The sequence below is a fragment of the Boleophthalmus pectinirostris genome, unplaced genomic scaffold, assembly GCF_026225935.1.
Source record: "Boleophthalmus pectinirostris isolate CB_2022bp ecotype Guang Dong unplaced genomic scaffold, ASM2622593v1 HiC_scaffold_2, whole genome shotgun sequence".
NCBI lineage: Eukaryota > Metazoa > Chordata > Actinopteri > Gobiiformes > Gobiidae > Boleophthalmus > Boleophthalmus pectinirostris.
In genome coordinates, this window is record NW_026571152.1 from 19,442,856 (window position 1) to 19,460,982 (window position 18,127).

The 18,127-nt window shown below is 37.9% G+C and overlaps 3 protein-coding genes across 3 annotated transcripts in view; 1 reads left to right on the top strand and 2 right to left on the bottom strand.

Moving 5' to 3' along the window:
• The window catches only part of cadps2 (Ca++-dependent secretion activator 2), a 249,958-nt gene extending 247,972 nt beyond the window's left edge, over positions 1 to 1,986 (bottom strand). The window contains 1 exon segment of the mRNA XM_055155697.1: positions 1,397 to 1,986. Coding sequence (XP_055011672.1) covers positions 1,397 to 1,765 — 369 coding nt within the window. The 5' untranslated portion in view covers positions 1,766 to 1,986.
• A 787-nt stretch (positions 1,987 to 2,773) lies between these two features.
• LOC110166774 (E3 ubiquitin-protein ligase TRIM39-like) lies at positions 2,774 to 5,388 on the top strand. The gene is made up of 2 exons (XM_055155863.1): positions 2,774 to 2,897; positions 3,228 to 5,388. The coding sequence occupies exon 2, from the start codon at positions 3,236 to 3,238 to the stop codon at positions 5,045 to 5,047; it is 1,812 nt and encodes a 603-aa protein (XP_055011838.1). The 5' UTR covers positions 2,774 to 2,897; positions 3,228 to 3,235; the 3' UTR covers positions 5,048 to 5,388.
• Positions 5,389 to 5,686: 298 nt separating this feature from the next.
• Positions 5,687 to 16,213, bottom strand: slc13a1 (solute carrier family 13 member 1). Its single transcript, XM_020932075.2, has 14 exons — positions 16,100 to 16,213; positions 15,090 to 15,226; positions 14,249 to 14,418; positions 14,025 to 14,073; positions 13,865 to 13,943; positions 12,729 to 12,865; positions 11,813 to 11,932; positions 10,195 to 10,293; positions 9,489 to 9,590; positions 9,228 to 9,319; positions 8,039 to 8,133; positions 7,301 to 7,462; positions 6,746 to 6,883; positions 5,687 to 5,830 (listed from the first exon to the last, which is right to left on the bottom strand). Exons 1-14 carry the CDS (start codon positions 16,196 to 16,198, stop codon positions 5,687 to 5,689), a joined length of 1,623 nt encoding a protein of 540 aa, XP_020787734.2. The 5' UTR covers positions 16,199 to 16,213.
• Between the last annotated feature and the right edge of the window lie 1,914 nt (positions 16,214 to 18,127).

Consider the following 18,127-nt stretch of genomic DNA (forward strand, 5'->3'; position numbering starts at 1 on the left):
TTTACAAATTACAAAATACAGTACTACCCAAACTATTAGTTGTTAGTTATTTTTTATACAATTCTGGCAGAATTTTAGATCAATCTTTCAAACTAAACTTGATTATTTAAAGAGTTTAAAGCAGCTGTTTTAAATCTGCATATTCTCTGAGCTCTGGCCAATCAGAGCAGGCGATGCAAAGATAATTTAGGCTGAGAACAAGACAATCTTTTGTGTGGAGTCAATTTAGGTGGACAGTTACCCATACTGCAGCTATTGGAAAATGATTACATAAAAGAACACATTTTTACCAAATTATAATCAGTATAAACCTAATTTTAAAGTATTGATAGGAACTACAAAATATGGATTGGTGCATCCCTATAGATATAGCCACCATAAGTGCAAATATTGTACATGTAGTACCTTCTTTTTCAACTTCAAAGCAATAGTGTTCTTTTTTAAAGTGGAACTCATTTCTAATATAAAAGAAACTTGGATATACTTTTGAATTCATACTTTTTCTCATATTCGTTTAGCCTTTTAAACATGTATTTTATTATTGCAGACCTCCATACCAAATGCAATCATTTGGGTATAACTCAAAGGATGACTCAAAGCTCTTCAAAACTGTGGAGTAGAATGGCAAGTGCTGAATCGACTAGAGCCAGATTTTAAAAGGATAAAAAATACAGAGACTACAGGTAAAAGAAAAAGAAAATTGAAACATACTTTGACAAGATCAATCCTGCATTCAGTAAGAGAATCTTCACCAACACTAGACAGATTTTCTAAGCAAGGAATTATCTGAGGGTATGTCATTATGTCCCCTGTGGTACAACAAAGCATATGCTTATATTTGATCATTTTAAACACTGTATACATACAGGCTGTCCACAACTGATGGTGGTGGTCAAACAGTACGGCATCCTCCTATGTTTACTTCATGTGAATGGACATCTCCAGTTTGCACCAGGTTTTGATCATATATAATTATAACTCTAATCCCATAGTACATAGACAGTATAGGCTAACTGTATCAGTTTCTGTATCATTCCATATTTCAGCAAGTCATCTCTAAATAATTGTATGTTTTAATCAATATTGTTGTAGATGATTGTTTTAATTGTTTCTATTGGCAATTGCAATTGCTAGGCCTGTGTAACTAACTTGATGCTACAATGATAGTTCTGCTATAGTTTCATGGTTAAAGTGGGATTCACCTGTAGCAGTGGTGCACATTTGGCATGGATCACTGAAGTGGCTCAACATGGGTCAGCGGAATAAATGACAAAATGCCTGGAGTTGTGGTGTCGGCTGTCGAGTGCAAACTTTGACTAAAGACAGTTTGATAAAAGATGCTTATGCGAAGTTCCAGCTTGTTGGTGTAAACAGGTGTGAGCGCGGGCACACTCACCTTCTGCTGCCGCCTGGCCATGTCCGTGGGCTGCTTGGCGTTGAACGGGTACGCTATGCACCTCAGCACAAACACATAAATTTGCAGTTTAATTTTCCTCTCCTCTTCCTCCTTCTGCTGCCTCTCTCGCTCCTTCTTCTCCTCGTCTTCCTCCGCTGGAGGTGCACTGTCCTTCGGCCCCTTCCCCGCGGCTCCAGCAGGTGCAGCGGGCGGTCTCTTGTGTGCTCCAGCCCGACCACTGCCCCCGCTGCTGCCGCTGCTGTTTCCGCGCTTCACCGCCACTGAAGCGGAGCCTTTCCTCGGGGGCTCCTGGACCACTTCGGGGTCAGATTCTCCACCGGTGTCTTCGCTGGAAGAAGGGTCAAGCATCGTATCCTAAAGTCTCGCTTTGGCGAAAGTAGAAAACAGTTTTGAGTTTGTTTGTTTTAGACGACGTGGCGTTCAAGGCTGCACTTTTCCGAGGCAAATCCGTCTTCTGCAGAAGTTTAAAGTGTGTTTACCGCCAGAACTAGAAATATATCTAGTTTTCTCACGGTAGGATGCGATGGGAGGAGTTTCTTGGTTAATATTTTGGCGGTGTGCGCTCTGATCCGTCGCGCAGAGTGGAGAGTGTGGAGGAATGGCTGCGCGCTCTCGCCGCTGCACGCTGTTGCACAGAGCTGCGTGAGCGCGCTCTGGCACAGCGCACAGGTGAGCAACCTGTAGCTGTCACAAAGATAGGAAAGAGAAGGAAGAAGACTCACTCTTTGTATGCGAAAAAGACCACATAATCGTAAATATAACCCGTAGTCTTCCTGAGCACAGTCCTAAAACGATGGTTTCGTTAAATGGCATGAAATAGCATGTGGCCTTGAGGAAGTGGCCATTTCAACTAGCACTTGAAATAAGCGCGGTGTGGTGTTGAAAATACCTATCAACAAACGTGCTTTATTTTATAAACATCGAGAAGACACTCTTGTTTTGTGATTATATTCTACACATTTTTCAACTGGGTTCTAAATGTAGTGTTCTGATAGAAGAACTGTCTGTGGCCACAAGAGGTCAGTGTTTCTCCGGTGTCACAGATGAGACAACAACATATTTTATTAAACTGTCGCTCCACAGTAATAATTTTGCCATAAAATTAAGAATGCGCCCAATGGCACCGCAAAAATTCTCAACATTCACTGAGTAAACTGTGCCAATTCTGTGCTATTTTTTAGTAATTGTGCTTTAAATTATTCATGCATATTTTCTTCTCTGAGCCAATAGGCTACTGAATACCGCACCATCCTGGTAAGAGTGGCATTGCAAGTTGGTGAAACAGGTTTTGCAGCCTTTTGGCATATAAAGATGTTGTTTCCGCATATCTTTATTCTGTACTGCCGAAGTATTTTAATGAACATCTGCGGATATTAAATGGCTTAACAGCGGAACGAAAACAACAATTTAAGATCAAGATAAGATCTGTACACTGTTGGATATTTGGATAAACCAGGTATCAGCCATCTCTGCAAATAATGTGAGTACAAATGTAAAAAAGAAAAAAGTTTACTGTTATACTGTTTTGTTTTGTTTTATTTAAACTGTGATTCTATGTTGCACTGATGAAAGATATTTGGATGTTGTTACATTCACTGTTACCTATAAAAGTAGGCTATATATGCTATATTATAGGTGATGGGACAATAATAGACCAAAATTCTCCAAAAATAAACCTGAACAGGTCAAAACGTTTGCATTTCAACTACATTTCTACATTGATCTTGGCATCCAATAATATGGAATGTTACTCCACCCACTTTTGATTATGAGAGGCTGGTGAGTCATCTTGTACTTTCTCTGTTTTTAGAGTGCACCATGGCCACCGCCTGTCAGCTGCCCAAGGACCAGTTCCTCTGCTCCATCTGCCTGGATGTGTTCACAGAGCCCGTCACTTTACCTTGTGGTCACAACTTCTGCTGGAGCTGCATCGATCGGCGCTGGTGTGTTAATACCAAGTGCATGTGCCCTTCATGTAAAAAAATCTTTTTCTACAGACCAGAGCTAAAAGTTAATACTTTTATAGCTAAGATGGCTGCTCATTTTCAACAATCGGAATACAATTCCATCTGGAGGTCAGGGAGGTTGGTTAAGAAGCAGATATCAATGAAAGAGCCTGCTGAGCCACAGGCATCAGAGAAAGAGGCTGCTGAGGAGCAGGTACTGGAGGAAGAGATCGCTAAACCAGGAGAAGTGTCCTGTGACATGTGCCCTGAGCCCAAACGCAAAGCTGTAAAGTCCTGCCTGATGTGTTTGTGCTCGTACTGTGAGTCTCACCTGGAGCCTCACCTGAAGATGGGTGCTCTGAGGAGGCACCAGCTCACAGAGCCTCAGGGAAATCTGGAGGACAGAGTGTGTGCTATACACAACAAACCTCTGGAGCTGTTCTGTAGCAGCGAGCACATCTGTGTGTGTGTGCTGTGTGTGTACTCAGAGCACAAGGGTCATGAGGTTGTCCCCCTGAACGAGGCATTTGAACAGCAGAAAATACTAATGCAGAAGGCTGAGGACCACATCCAGGAGGACATTGACAGGAGAATGAAGAAGATCGCTGAGCTGCGCAGCTCTGTGGGGGTCAGTCAAGCTGCTGCAGACAGAGAAATATCTGAGGGAGTCAAAGCATTTACAGCTCTGAAGGAGACTGCGGAGAGAGGCCAGGACCTCCTCATCTCTGAGATCAGCAAGAAGAAGACAGACACAAAAGACCAGGCAGAAGGTCTCATCCAAGAGTTAGAGCAGGAGATCTGTGAGCTGAAGAAGAGAAGAGCTGAGCTGCAGCAGCAGCTCTCTCAGTCTGAAGACCCTTTCTTCCTTCTCCAGACCTCCTCAGTACCAAGCCCCCTGACACCAACCAGAGACTGGACAAGTGTCACTGTCTGTGCCCCAACATATGAAGGTGCTGTGGCCAGAGCACTGAGTCAGCTGGAGCAGGACTTCAATGAGAAGACCAGGATGCTGTATAAGAAAGATCTGAACAGAGTCAAAACACAGAAAGTAGATCTCACCATGGATACAGAGTCAGCTCCAACTAGAGTCCAACAAACAGAAGATCAGAGAAATATCCCAGAAAGCCCCAAGATTGTGGGTCTCTCTGAGAGTTTTTATTTTGAGGCTGAGGTCAAAGGGAAGACTGAGTGGACTTTAGGAGTGGCGGAAGAGTCCGTCAACAGGAAAGCGCCACTCACACTGAACCCACAAAATGGCTTCTGGACCATAACTTTAAAGGATGGAGCTTATTATGTTTCTGACAATCCTAAAATCTCTGTCTTTACAAAGTGCAGGCCTGAGAAAGTGGGTGTGTTTGTTGATTCTAAAGAGGGAGTTGTCTCTTTCTATGATGTAGAAGCTGCAGCTCTGCTCTACTCCTTCACTGGTGTCACCTTTAAGGAGAGCCTGCGCCCTTTTTACAGTCCTGGTCATCTGTGGGATAGTTCTTCTCCAGTGGTCTATGGTACTACTGACGACTCTAAAGGTGTCTTATTAGATGACCTTGTGGAGAAGCTTCAACAGCGCTTTTACACAGAACTTGACAAAAAACACATAAACTTGGATTCCCAAAACCACACTCTGTTTGAAGGGATCCTAACGGAGTTTAGGCAGATGATGATGGAAACTGATTTGAGATATTGATTAGAGCTGTACGCCATTAGTCGACTAGTCCATTAATTGCAGATGATGTCTTAGCTGATCAAACTTTTTACTTCTTACTTCATTAGGGTTATAATGAAGGGTTTAGTTGGACCATGGGAAAAAGCAAAATGCATGGACTTTGCTTGAGTTTTGAGGGAGACTGGACGGTTTAATCTGCCTTTTCACTTATGATGATGCTATTTACTAGTATTTCTCTGTATACTTAGTAGTTTTTGTGCAAGATCCTAATGTGAGCATTTGTTGTGGAAGAAAATGGACAAATCAGTATTGTTTAACTTAAGGGTTTTACTTGCATGACACAAAGATAACATATTTTTAAATAATTATGGCATATAACCATACAGAAATATGATGATGTTATAGTCTAATATCACAAAATTACCTGTTGTATGTATATGACTTGTATACCTTTATATTTAATAAAAAGATGTTTGGAAATGGAAGTTAATGTGTGAACAAGTGGTTTTGTATATGAAATATTTACAACTATATACATGACAATTAATAGTGCAAAAACAATTACATAGAAACACAGAACAGAACATTTTAAATCATACAAGTAAATTCGACAACTCAAGTAACAAGCAAATGAACGATGATTCTCTTATTCTCTTAAAGTTATGGTGTTGTGATGTTCAATGCGGGCAGGACCGGGGCCCAGTCTGGATAAGTGTTCAGGGAGAAGAGAGGGACTCCCCATGTGGGAATAGCCAACATCACACACAATACGCCAATCACATTCACACCAAGACCCGCCTTCACCTGACATAAAAAAGAAAACACAAAAGTAAGATTAGTGTAATTCACCCCTTCTATTGTGTAAGTCTCCCCTCCCTTTGCACTCCCCTTCAGATTGCTGTCACATTCCAATCAGTGTGCATCTCATTAATGAAACGAATGCACATCGCAACAGGTTTGCCAAGTTGTTGTGTGCAGTTTTGTATAAAGCTTTTGTATATTTATGAGGCATTGTTGTGTGGGAGCATGTGTCACGTAGCAATAGCAAGCAATGGATTTTGATTTACTTGCAAACTGGCTTAATGCTAGTATTTATAGTATTTATACATGTATTATTTTATTTTTTATAATCGCAAATAAGTAAAGCGTAGAGTGGGGATGTGGGGATGGGGGTAGGGTTGTCAAAAATATCAAAAATCAGATACTAATCGATACTAAAACTATTATCGAAACGCATTTGCTCAAGTTTTGATACTTCAAAAGTCACATCAACCAGACAGAAATGAATAGCTTTAGAATTATCTTGAGCTGCATCAGAACAAGTACAATATAAGACTACAGAGACTAGTATACATCCATGGACCACTATGGAACATACCTTTATGACGGAGGGATTATGATTTAATGTTAAAAATTACATTCTGTTAATTATCATTGTGGTATTGGAATCGATATTGAGAATCGTGTCTATTTTTAGTACTGCAATCAAGTTTGAAATGCTATTGTGTCAACACTAATTGGGGTAGAAAACTTTCTGAGCATTCAAGCCTCAAATGCAGGACAATAAAGGTTTATTCACAGATCTATGAACCAATCGACATACAACTTACAACACTGTTGTAAGGAAATAGGTTGAAAGCTCATAAAAGTCAGCTGAACATAAAAGACTATGTCCCCTTTAAGAAAAAAAAAAGGATTGACTTGAAGACTGTGGCTTACCATGTCCATTACATTTAGGTGCCCGTAGGCAAAAACCACAGCATTGGCAGGGTTGGACACTGGGAGCAGGAAGGAGAAAGATGTGCAGAGTGTGGCAGGGATCATGACGTACAGAGGGTTCACGTGGATCGCTTCAGCCTGCACAGAGTCAATAGAGAAAATGAACTCAATTATCATACAGGACTTATCCCACTAACAATTATCTACCGTATTTTCACTTTCAATAACTACAACCACTATTCTGGTAGAGGGTCTGCCTGATTGTCTCCATGGACATGTTATTGCTTCACCTGGTCTGTTCCACAGGATGCCATTAAATCTATCTTGCAGTTATCTAAATACATTTAATTATTCAATAGCTTGCTACCTCAAACCTGTAACTTGGTCTGGTGGTGTCTCTATAGGGACAGACATGTATAAAACTAGGCAAAGCAATAACTTATCCATGGAAAAAAACAGGTGATAGACCCTCTACCAGAGAATTTTCATATTGCATTTCAAAGAGCATGGCAAAGTGCATGTCTAACTATTGAAGTAAGTTGTGAGTGAGCGTACCAGAGGAGAGAGGATAGGGAGGAAGATGGTGATGGTAGCTGCGTTGCTGGCCACTTCAGTTAAAGTGGTGACAATGAGACAGGCCACTGTGATGGTAGCCAACACTGGGAGGTCCCCCAGAGGAGTGAGCAGCTCTGCCACCCAGGTCGACAGGCCCGACTCCTGAAAGCAACAAAACATCCAATTTAAGCAAACTATAATAATCCTCCAACTCCATAGCTGTTAAACTGTACATTGCACTGGATTTATTTGGGCTTTACAGAGCATTATTCATTCACTCCACACTCTCACTTCCATAACCACAATTGCCCACCAACCACTCACTCATACATCACATTCATACTACACAATGTGAATGAAGTATCATGCCAAAGGACACAACAACAGTATTCACTAGAGTGGACCTACTGCTACTGCCACCCCACCGTTAATTCCCATGGGTCCTCCATCCCAGTGTTCAGCAAGGCCAAACCAGTTTAGCTTCGGAGGTTTTTGACAATATCTTCTTGATATTTATTGCATGCTCACTTTAAATATCTGTACTTTATTGTGTATTAAGAGTAGAGGTAAGAAGTATATAATGTAATAAAATCATATTGATAGCAAGAAAAAAAATATTCTGTCAACTGGCCAACTAAACAAAAAAAATGTACTACATTCAAATGTGTTCATAAAAACCAAGAAGAAAAGCTACAGAACATGATGTTTAATGCTTATTCAAATGAGAAAGCTGCTTGCCTTTGTGCCCTCTGCCAATGCAAACCCTCCACCGACGAGCAGTGCCACTGTCCATGGCATCGAGGCCTGAAATTCCCCCCATGAGATCATGGTTTCTGTACACAAACATTTATTATAACTAAACAAGAAATATACCAGGAGGAGATGAACAATGAAATAGGTCTAGAGTAGTGTATGCCAAACTTTTCACACATATCACCTAAAATAATACCTTCAGATCTAAACCAGGTCTAATGCAGGACTGTTCCAGGTCAAAACTAGGGTATTATAGAGGGGGTATTATGCAAAATTGATTTTTTTGGAGCTTTCTGTCATGTTATAATGCTGTTTTCTCATCTAAAGCATCCCTGAAGAAGTTTTATGAGTCATCCAGACTTGTTTGAGTATTTTAGCGATCTCTCCCAGGCATCTCCTTACAGTTAGTGATGCGATACGGTATGATTGTGTCCAAAGCTCACCCCACAAGCCTATGCCATTTATGTTTCCCCACAGCAATTTTTCATAAATATACAAAAGCATGATACAGAAAAAATACACTACAACTTCACAAACCTGGTGCGCTCTGAAGGGGGAGTGACTTAGCATAGAAAGCATATAGCAGGGGGGACACCAAAAACAAAGCTGAAACTGAAACTGGTGGTTTAAATAACAGTGAAATAAATAACAAAGTGTTAGCAATTAATGCAACAAAGAATTGTAAATCCCTCTATTTAAACAAAGTCTAAAATAGGACGACACTGTGATTTGAGTCATTCTATAAACATGGATTGGCTCAAAGAAGTAGCTAAGAGCAGGAGGAGAGGAGAAACACAAATAGAAGTGACTCAAAATTAAACTAATCCTAGACTGACAGAGGACAAAACCAAGACTAATCCAGATCTAAAACCAGATCTTCCGAACTGTATAAACTTATACAAACTAACATGTAAAACTAGTTTGAAATAAATGACTTAATAAGTAAGTAAGTCAGTTTTTATTTATATAGCGCTTTTCACAGACATATGTCACAAAGACGCTTTACAGATCATTATTCATTCAGTCCACAGAAATGCCATCAGCTATATGATCCTGGCATTGTGTCTGTTTGTAAATAGGCAGTATGTTGGTGACTTAGAATAAAAAATAGTGGGAGAACTTTTATTTGTGCTTGAGTTTTTTTTTTTTTTTTAATTCTTCAGTAGTCTGTTACCATATTTCTTGGAGGGTCCATGAGCAGGTGCAATGAAGAAGAACATGCCCAGCAGAAGGGCCACAGTGGCGTCAGTCATGTAGCTCGAATATCTGTAAGGAATAAAATTATTTAGAATTTGAAATTTTTGTCTTCTTCAACATTGTCACCCTTGATTGAGATTTTCCTAATGTTGTTTAGAAGTAAGGGTGTACAATATTTAAAATTGGGTCATCTTTGTTTTCATCAACATAAATAAAATACACTTTTGCTCTAGCTTACTCTGAGAAGAGGGATGCCCAGCCTGGAACAAAGCCAGGAGCTCGAGTCAACCACAACAGGACCATGAATATGAAGACCACTGACGTAAAGATCTCCTGTGGGCTATATGGGAATAGACACACACTTTAAAGAGGGGTTACGACACTCATATGGAGTATTAACTGCATTAGTATTAAAAGTTTCAGTTTAGTTTTTGATGCACTAAGTCCCCCCTCCCTTTGTCACTCCCCCTTCAGAGCACTGTCACAATATAGCATCCATTTCGCTAATGAAACTATTGCACATCACATCACATTCGTGAAGTGCGAAAGAATGTAAGATTACACAAACATGCATCGGTGACTTCTAAAACCTCTTCAGGTATGTTTTTGATGAAGGAACAACATTATAACATGATAGAAAGCTCTAAAAAGTCAATCTTAAAGACTTTAAGCAAGTTAGAATAAATGCAGTTGTAGCTGTAGATTTCTGTGTACACTTTGTAAATTGTTTAAATTTGCATTCTTGGTTTCTCTCTTGTGACCTGTAATCTGATGGGGTTTAAATCTTAATAGGTTGTTCATTTTAAATTTCCATCAAACTTTTGTATTTACAACATAAACATAAATTAAACATTCAAAGACTGTAGAGTTGCAGTGTACATAATCACTGTAAGATGCCACCCCTGCACATTAAACCTGTGCATTAAGACATTAAGAGTAAGTACCTCATTGGTCCTAGTGCTTTGTATTCTTCTTCTAACACTTTCTTGGCTGCTTTCTCTTTCTCCGACTGCTGACCTCCACATTTCCACAGGAAGCTAAAACTGTTCAAGAATAAGACATGCAAATTAGCTTAAATGTTTGTCTTTTTTTAATAATTGAATTTATTTGCTAATACAGTGTACTAGAAGGTCGTCAGATTGATTGCTTAACCTGGCTAACCCTGGCGAGCCATAAATACTAACATTAGCATTGCTCTGATGAATCATACCTGCTTGTGTGACTAGGGGCGCATTAGAAAGAGCAGGTCTGACAAAGGGGAGATCATGAGAGATTATCATTCTGACATTTGTAGTAGTCATTTACCAGCGCTGCAAACAAGAAATAATCTGCAAAACCAAATATTAAAGAGGTACAAAACACACCAAGGGAAAATAATACAACTTTTCAATTTTGTCTGGCTGCCATGAGTTTAATTAGGGTGCAGTGCTTTCAGTAGTTTTTTATTCATGTTTTGGCAAACTTTCAAAGACAAATATTTGTTATTCTAATCCCATTGTCAGTTTGTAAATGAGGCTATGATTTGACAAAACTATCAGATATGCAGAAGACTACTGTAGAACATTTCAACTAATTAGAAGTTGGAGATTTGAAATTAAAACTGAAATTGTTTCAATGTTTACAAAATATTTTTACTTCCAAACAAAAAAAGATTACTTGCTAACTCAAGATTCAGAATAAATAATAAAACAACATTCTGCAGAACCCCACACACCCTGGGAACTGCCTCTTCTGTACTCTCCCATCGGGAAGGCTTCAAACTCCCGTCACACGCACAAACAGGCTGTGCAAAAGCTTCTACACAAGAGCAGTGGACGTATTCCAGAAGCACAGGCACAGATAGAAGGTCTGAAGTTAATGTTTTTATTGCTATGGATGTGAGAATGTGTCTATATTTATTCATTTTACTGCTGCAAGTTTGCTTTGTCATAGTCTCATTGCATTTTGTACATTGACAATAAATCTAATCTTATCTTGTCTAAAATCATAATAGTAGTAAATGCCACATCCTCAGCTACTGAATTTCAGATGACATAACAATATTCTATAGGTCTGAAGATGGAGGGGACAGCTAAAATACTTTTAAAATAAGGATTTTTGTTGTTATATGCCAAGTTAATGTTTATAGTCACTACTAGAAATGATCAGGTTCAACATTTGGGAATTTACTTTTAACATATTTCATGGCAAAGTAACATTATCAATAGGGAAATCTTTCTCTGCCCCCAATTTTGACAACATCACATTGTAGAATCTGAAAACCATCTGTTCATGAGTTTCAGGCAAATGATTCTATTCTGATTTAAAGGATTTTGTGTGGACCTTTATCCATTTAAAAGAATAATTTAGATTTTAATTGTGTTATAATTCCTGTAACAACAAAGAACCTTTGCCATGCTAAATCCTTCAAACCAGGAGGGAACCCTTAAGCCTGAAACCCATGTATATACAATTTACACTCTAGACACCAAGAACGAAGTGGAAGGGATTATCCACTCTAACCCAACAAGCATATATTCACAGAATTTCTGGCCAGTTAGTAGAAAAGACTTAGCCTCTTACTCTGAGCCAATGAAGAGCAGGTAGAGCCAGGCCCAGGTCAGCAGCAGCATGATCACACTGATGGGCAAACACAGCAGCAGCCAGTTCCCGAAGTTCACACAGTTACATTCTGGGTACATCCTGAAAAATTAAAAATGTGCAAAAAGGTGCATTGTGTAACTTTTTGGTTGGGGGTCCATCACCTGCTTGTTTCAGTGGATATGTCATTGCTCTGCAGGGAATGTTCCACAATGACATTAAACAGCTCTACCTTACATTTATTAAATTACAGCTGGTTTTATAGCTCAAAAATACCTAGAAAAACAAACATTGTGACTGTGAGCGGGGTCGCCTCTCCACAAATCTGACCTGTAACTTGGTCTAGTTTGGTCTCCATGAAGATAGAAAGTTTTAATGTCATACTGTGAAACATTCTAGACAAAGCAATTTGACAGTATCCAGACAAAGTATCTGACTGACCCTCCACCAGAAAAGTCTCACAGTGCAGCTTTAAATAGTATCCATTAGGCCATTAGGTAACTTTTTTGGTGGAGCACGACCATGACCACTCAGAATGATTACAGGCTCCTGAAATTAGATGTTTAAATCAGTAATGTTTTTTTTGTTTGTTTTTTTTAAATCAACTTTTTGGCAAATACGTACTAGTGTAGCATTTTGGAAATAATAAAAGGTCACACGGTGATCTAAATATGTAACATGTTAGCAGTTAATAACCCATGGAAGTGTAATAATTCATAAACCTTCCCATAGAAATGGTACCATTTTTTAATTTTTTACATTATCCATACAGGTGCGCTGGGTGGTCCACATTAAAAAGACTGTATATAAAAATAAGTCTCTAGGGTTTTTCAGTTTCACAATTCTGTCTCATCTTCTCCATATCTATTCAAAGTCAGATGGAGTGAGTGGATCTTACTGGTGAAGGTACTCGGAGAAGATGAGGTTAGGTGAGGTCCCTAGCAGTGTGCTGATGCCCCCGATGTTGGAAGAGTAGGTGATGCCCAGACATATAGCTTTGCACAACATACGGTCTGTGTTTTGACCTGTTGTAACCTGCAAGACAACAAAATGGGAAGGAAAAAATATTTATGAAAGCAAAAATGCATTTTAGTGAGGGCAAGTAATTGGTCAAAATCTTCTGGACTTTATTTTCAAACTGTTTTTATCTTAAACTTTCTGAACCATGTATAACCTGAGAAAATATTTCACTTTTAAACTACCATCTAAAATCAAATGCACATTTTCTAAAACAGAGCTACACAAGTTATGTTTTAAATAAAGGATGAGGTTCTAAGTTCACATTTTAAATGCATGCAGAAGAATTGAGAAAAAGTCTGAAACATGAACTGATAAATACAAGAATCAAATTTCAGAACATGTTTGTACTGATCTAAACTACAGGGTTAGCAGTTTTATGCAGAATAAGACAGCAGATTTTGTGGTTTGTGAAGGAAACTTTGGTACCTCAAAAATGGCAGCTTTTGTGATTTGCTTATTGCGTCCATTCAAACAGAGATTTTGTTTGGATTTCAATTAATTGTGCAGCCCTATTTTGAAACATAATGAATAAATACGAATGAGCACAAACTAAAACATGACATAACATAAGACATAAGAATTAACTGTCTACTTCAGGACTAAACCAGTTCTAAAGCAGGTCTAAAATCCGAATGTGTACTGTAAGAAGTCCAGCAGTGGTTCCTGTACCACAATTTGAGAAGCAATGTTCCAAAGTATTGAAATATTTTCGATTGTAGGTGTTGATGAAAAACTGAGCCTTCAAGGTCATGCAGGATTATAATTATATTCCTGCGGTCAATCAGAATCAGTAAGGCAACATAAATATTCTTAAAGAGGGTCTACTGGATGGATGACAAAAAACACTTGAGGCATGATGATGAGTGAACAATGTCATAACATGATAGACAGCTAAAAAAAAATCAATTTTGTATAATACCCCCTCTTTGAATATATGTATAAGGACCTCAGTATTAAATTATACTGAAAATTGATGCCTGGAGTTGCCTTGTTTTATCTATGTAATATCGCTACCTGATCAGACGGAGCCTCGGAGATGTCAATGTGACATGCTTTGGGCTTTTCTTGTTCTGCATCAATATTCTGCTTTTCACTGAAACAACAGATTAGAGTAAATTCAATCCAATAAACAAATTGTGCAATTCAAAAGTCTGAAAAGGTATTTCTGACACACCATATGGTTTCTTTTATTTCATATTTTATATGAACATCACTGTCAGGTTCTGGGAAAAAGAAAAAGTGATTTATTTTCAACCATGTACAATATTATACAGAATTACAGTATTTTTTATCTTTTTATGTTTACGCTCTTTAAAATTAGGTGTGATATGCAAGTACAATATTATATTTTCTCTGTGCTCTCTATACAATTTATTTTATACTATTAAATGTATGTACCGTCCAGTTGAAAAGTGGGATTGTCCTCTCCGCCTGAGTCCTTCTCTGCAGATGACCTGAGGATTTGCTGGAGCACAGCCTCCACGATGGGCATCACCATGGCGACAGCTGAGGTGTTATGGACCCACATGGAGAGGAAGGCACAGCCCGTCATGAAACCCAACATCAGCCTAGAGGGAAACAACAGACACATGTTGCAGAAATGGAAAATACATATAAAAGCAATGTACAATGTATAACACTAAAAACTATACTGAATAAAAAACACCATTAATTTAGGCATAGGACCTGGCAACCGAAAGTGTGAATATTCAGTTTTCTGACTGGGGCAAAAAAGTATTATGAATAAATACACGTAACAAATATTATCAGTGAAAGTAAGCATGTTTACTTCATATTCGCAAATGGACAATGTTTATAAATTATTATACAATGAATGAAGTAATATGCACATACTCTTATTAGTATTACTATTAACCATTTTTACTGTATCTGTTAGAAAAATATCTTCCACCTACACTCATATTAAGTATTCGGATGGACTGAATTTAAAAAAAAAAATTTAAAAAGTAAATAACAAAGAATGATTCAGGCTTTGTAATTACTTATTTACGAGGTTAGGATTAGGAGTTAGGGTAGGGCTATCCATTAAGTAGTTAAGTAATCCATTATGAATTAAGTCTTTGTTCATGCATATAGGCTATTCCAGTTTAGTTATTATAGTGTTATCTTTACAGCATCTGAAACATTTTGTAAATATTATTTTTCTCTGGATACATATCATTTGTTCTCTGAAAGCCTTAAGAAGAGAAGTGATTAGTACAAAGTAAAGGGCACCCACCAGGCAGGGTTGACTCCCACCAGAGTGACGAGACGGAGAGCGATCCTGCGATGGAGGCCCCACTTCTCAATGGAGGTGGCCAGACAGATGACTCCGATCAGCAGAAAGTGGAAGTCTTTAAAGTACACTGTGGCAACCTGTGCAAAAAGCAGACCAGAGCCAAGAATAACTGTTAACTTTTATCTTTTAAAATAGAATAAACCACACAATGTTAATGGTGACTGAGGTGGTTAGTTGTGTTGTGTAGTAGATTTTAAGGAAAAGGCCTGAAACATAATGCCAATTTTGACACTAATAAAATACACTCTTCTTTAGATTTTGTAACGTAGTGGTAGTTTCTATAACATATGACATCATAAGGGGGAACATAGTGTTTTCCGTCTGAGAGAATAACTAAATATGTGAGGTTTGTATGCAAGGTTTGTGTGTTAAACGTGTGAATGAAACAAAACACAACTCCAGGTATGTTTTGATGAGGAAACATTATAACACAGAAAATAGTGTAATATGGGCCCCTTAATGCTTTTATAAGGGCTAATCAGGTATAGTTATTAGAAAGTGTTACCAATTTCATCAATATTCAGTATAAAAAATTATCAGTTCATATCTAGGTACAGATTAGAATTTTGATGTTGTTCTTAAATCCATAGTATGGTAAGGGGTGAGAGGTTTTGATAAAATTTTGATATGTTTGCAGTTCATCAGAAAAGTGCTGAAATGTGAATGTCTTGCATAAAAGTGAATTGAAAACACCTACACAAAAACATGCATGCTTAGGGGTTTTGACTTCGAGTCCAGGCCATGACAGTTTGCAGAATGTCTAATAAAGCCTGAACGAACATTGCAGTAAAATGAAACAATAACAGCTTTCACCTTGATCTTTTTCCAGTGCACATTTTATGAACTGCATTATACTGACATGAACTGTTGCAAACATAGTAAAAGTTTTATGACTCACACCTGAGGAGTACTTAAACTATAAACGTGATACACGCTCGTGTCCTACTCACCTGAGTTGACTTCATGATGCCGAAGAGTGGGAAGAGGATGGCAGGTAACATGGCGGTGATGGCCAGAGGAAGGGCTTCAGTGACCCACAGCACAGCCATCAATACCAGCACAAACCCACACTCTGCCTCCTGCAAGCGAAAAACTGTTAACTTTTATCAGTGGTTCAACATGGATTTGTTCAGACAATATTTCATACAGCATGTTGTGGCCTATGGCCAAAATTAGCCATATCTCTGCAAGGTAGTAAACTAGTAAAGTTCACAAATTTTCACAAATACAAGATGGAAGGCTGGGCAATTAATCAAATTAATTTGATTAATTCAAGGTTTTAATAATCAAGATAAAAAAATAAAAAAAAAAAGTTAAATCAAGGATTATTGTGAGACAAGTTTACTCCTGACTTTCTTACTTGTAAAGCAGAATTCTTGTGCAATTACAATTAGATATCTATAAAAATGTAACTGTAGGCAATTACAATTTCTTAAATAATAGTATATGACAAGAATGAAAATGTGAAGAGCTTCTCCTGTTTGAAAAAATAGCAGTTCCAGCTCTGACACTGATTAAAATAGATTAATATAATTAAGATTCCCTTCTTTTCTCTTCTCCCAAGAGTACAACCAGCTCTTTATTTTCATTGGTATTATATTTCCATTTAAAACTAATTTTCATGATACGAGTATGTGAACAATCTATCAGCCAATTAGCACCAACACACCAAATTAGGTTTTTAGAATCAGGTATCTCTGTCCATGTGGGCCTAAATGTTTACAGCTGTCAAAAAATTATTGGATTCCCAAAGCAATGGTAAATAAATTGTATTTTACGTGTTTATTTTTAGTTTTGGATGTCATAAAATTCCATTAAGAAACTTCTATATAACTATGGAAAAACTATGAAATAACTCGATAACTCTACAATAGTGTTATGTTTATTTGACTTGCACGCTCACCTTTGTCCTGATGACCAGTGGAAGAGGCAGCAGCAGCAGCGGAGTCACCAGGGTCAAAATGAAGTGACCATATGCGAAAATTTTGCTGAACATGTTTCTTGTTTAGTTGCTTTGCAGTACTTCTACAGTAAATCTCGTTGCTTCACTACCACTACTTTTGTTGATCTGAGTCAGGGTCAGGCCCCCAATGGCAGCAGGTCAAAGGTTACCTGTTCATATTTGTCACAGCTTTCCTAATCCACAAGAAAGAGAATAAACTTTAAGATATGACACAACTCAAAGCATTACTGTTTCCCATATAGGACATTAAACATTTTACATTTACATTGTAGTGTACATTAATTTGTAAAAATGAGAGAAAAAAATGTATTAGCTAATTTTATGTTGTAAATAAGGAATATGATATGATATATATTTTTTATTAGTGTCTGCAAATAATTTTAATACATTTGAGACACTTTTAACAGACACTAATAAGAGTCTTATGTTTTTTCACTACATGCACAAAAAGTAGTATAGTACAGTAAAATACAATTTTGAAGCCGGTGCCAAAATTTGTAAAGTACAACAATCACCCTGTTTAATGAGTAGAAAACATTATAGCACTTACTATATGTTTATTGCAAAGGCTTGTCCAAAACCTCTCTCTGTCAATACAATGAAATATGTTGAACTTATAGTATCAAATGTTAAAATCTTTGCAGTTGGCTACATGAAGCATCATATAATAGTACAATATCAGTCAAGAGAGTTAATATTTGAGAGACAGTTCTTACCTCCCTCTGTGCTGCCTCAGGGTAAGGATGAGCACACTAGCTCTAGCCTCCTTTTAAGGTACCCGCCTCTGCACCACACTAGTCACTTTGAGACATTTAGCGTCATTCTCAGAAAAAAACTATCCTTTAACTTCTTATCTTAGTGTGCTCAGACAGTTGTTAAACAGTTGCCAGGTGCATCTGCACCCTTTGACCCTGAACTAATGCCGAAGATTATAAAAGGATTATTTTATTAGGGTGTTTAATAAATTATAGACGGAAAGTTACATTCACACGCATTCTTTTTTTTATTAATGATA

Bases quoted from the DNA above. Each gene is read 5' to 3' on its own strand.
- LOC110166774 (XM_055155863.1), top strand. From the start codon at position 3,236: ATGGCCACCGCCTGTCAGCTGCCCAAGGACCAGTTCCTCTGCTCCATC.
- slc13a1 (XM_020932075.2), bottom strand. From the start codon at position 16,198: ATGGCTGTGCTGTGGGTCACTGAAGCCCTTCCTCTGGCCATCACCGCC. The intron at 15,227-16,099 runs GTGAGTAGGACA...CTTTTTGCACAG, and splicing joins GCATCATGAAGTCAACTCAG to GTTGCCACAGTGTACTTTAA. The intron at 14,074-14,248 runs GTACATACATTT...TCTTTTTCCCAG, and splicing joins TCCCACTTTTCAACTGGACG to AACCTGACAGTGATGTTCAT.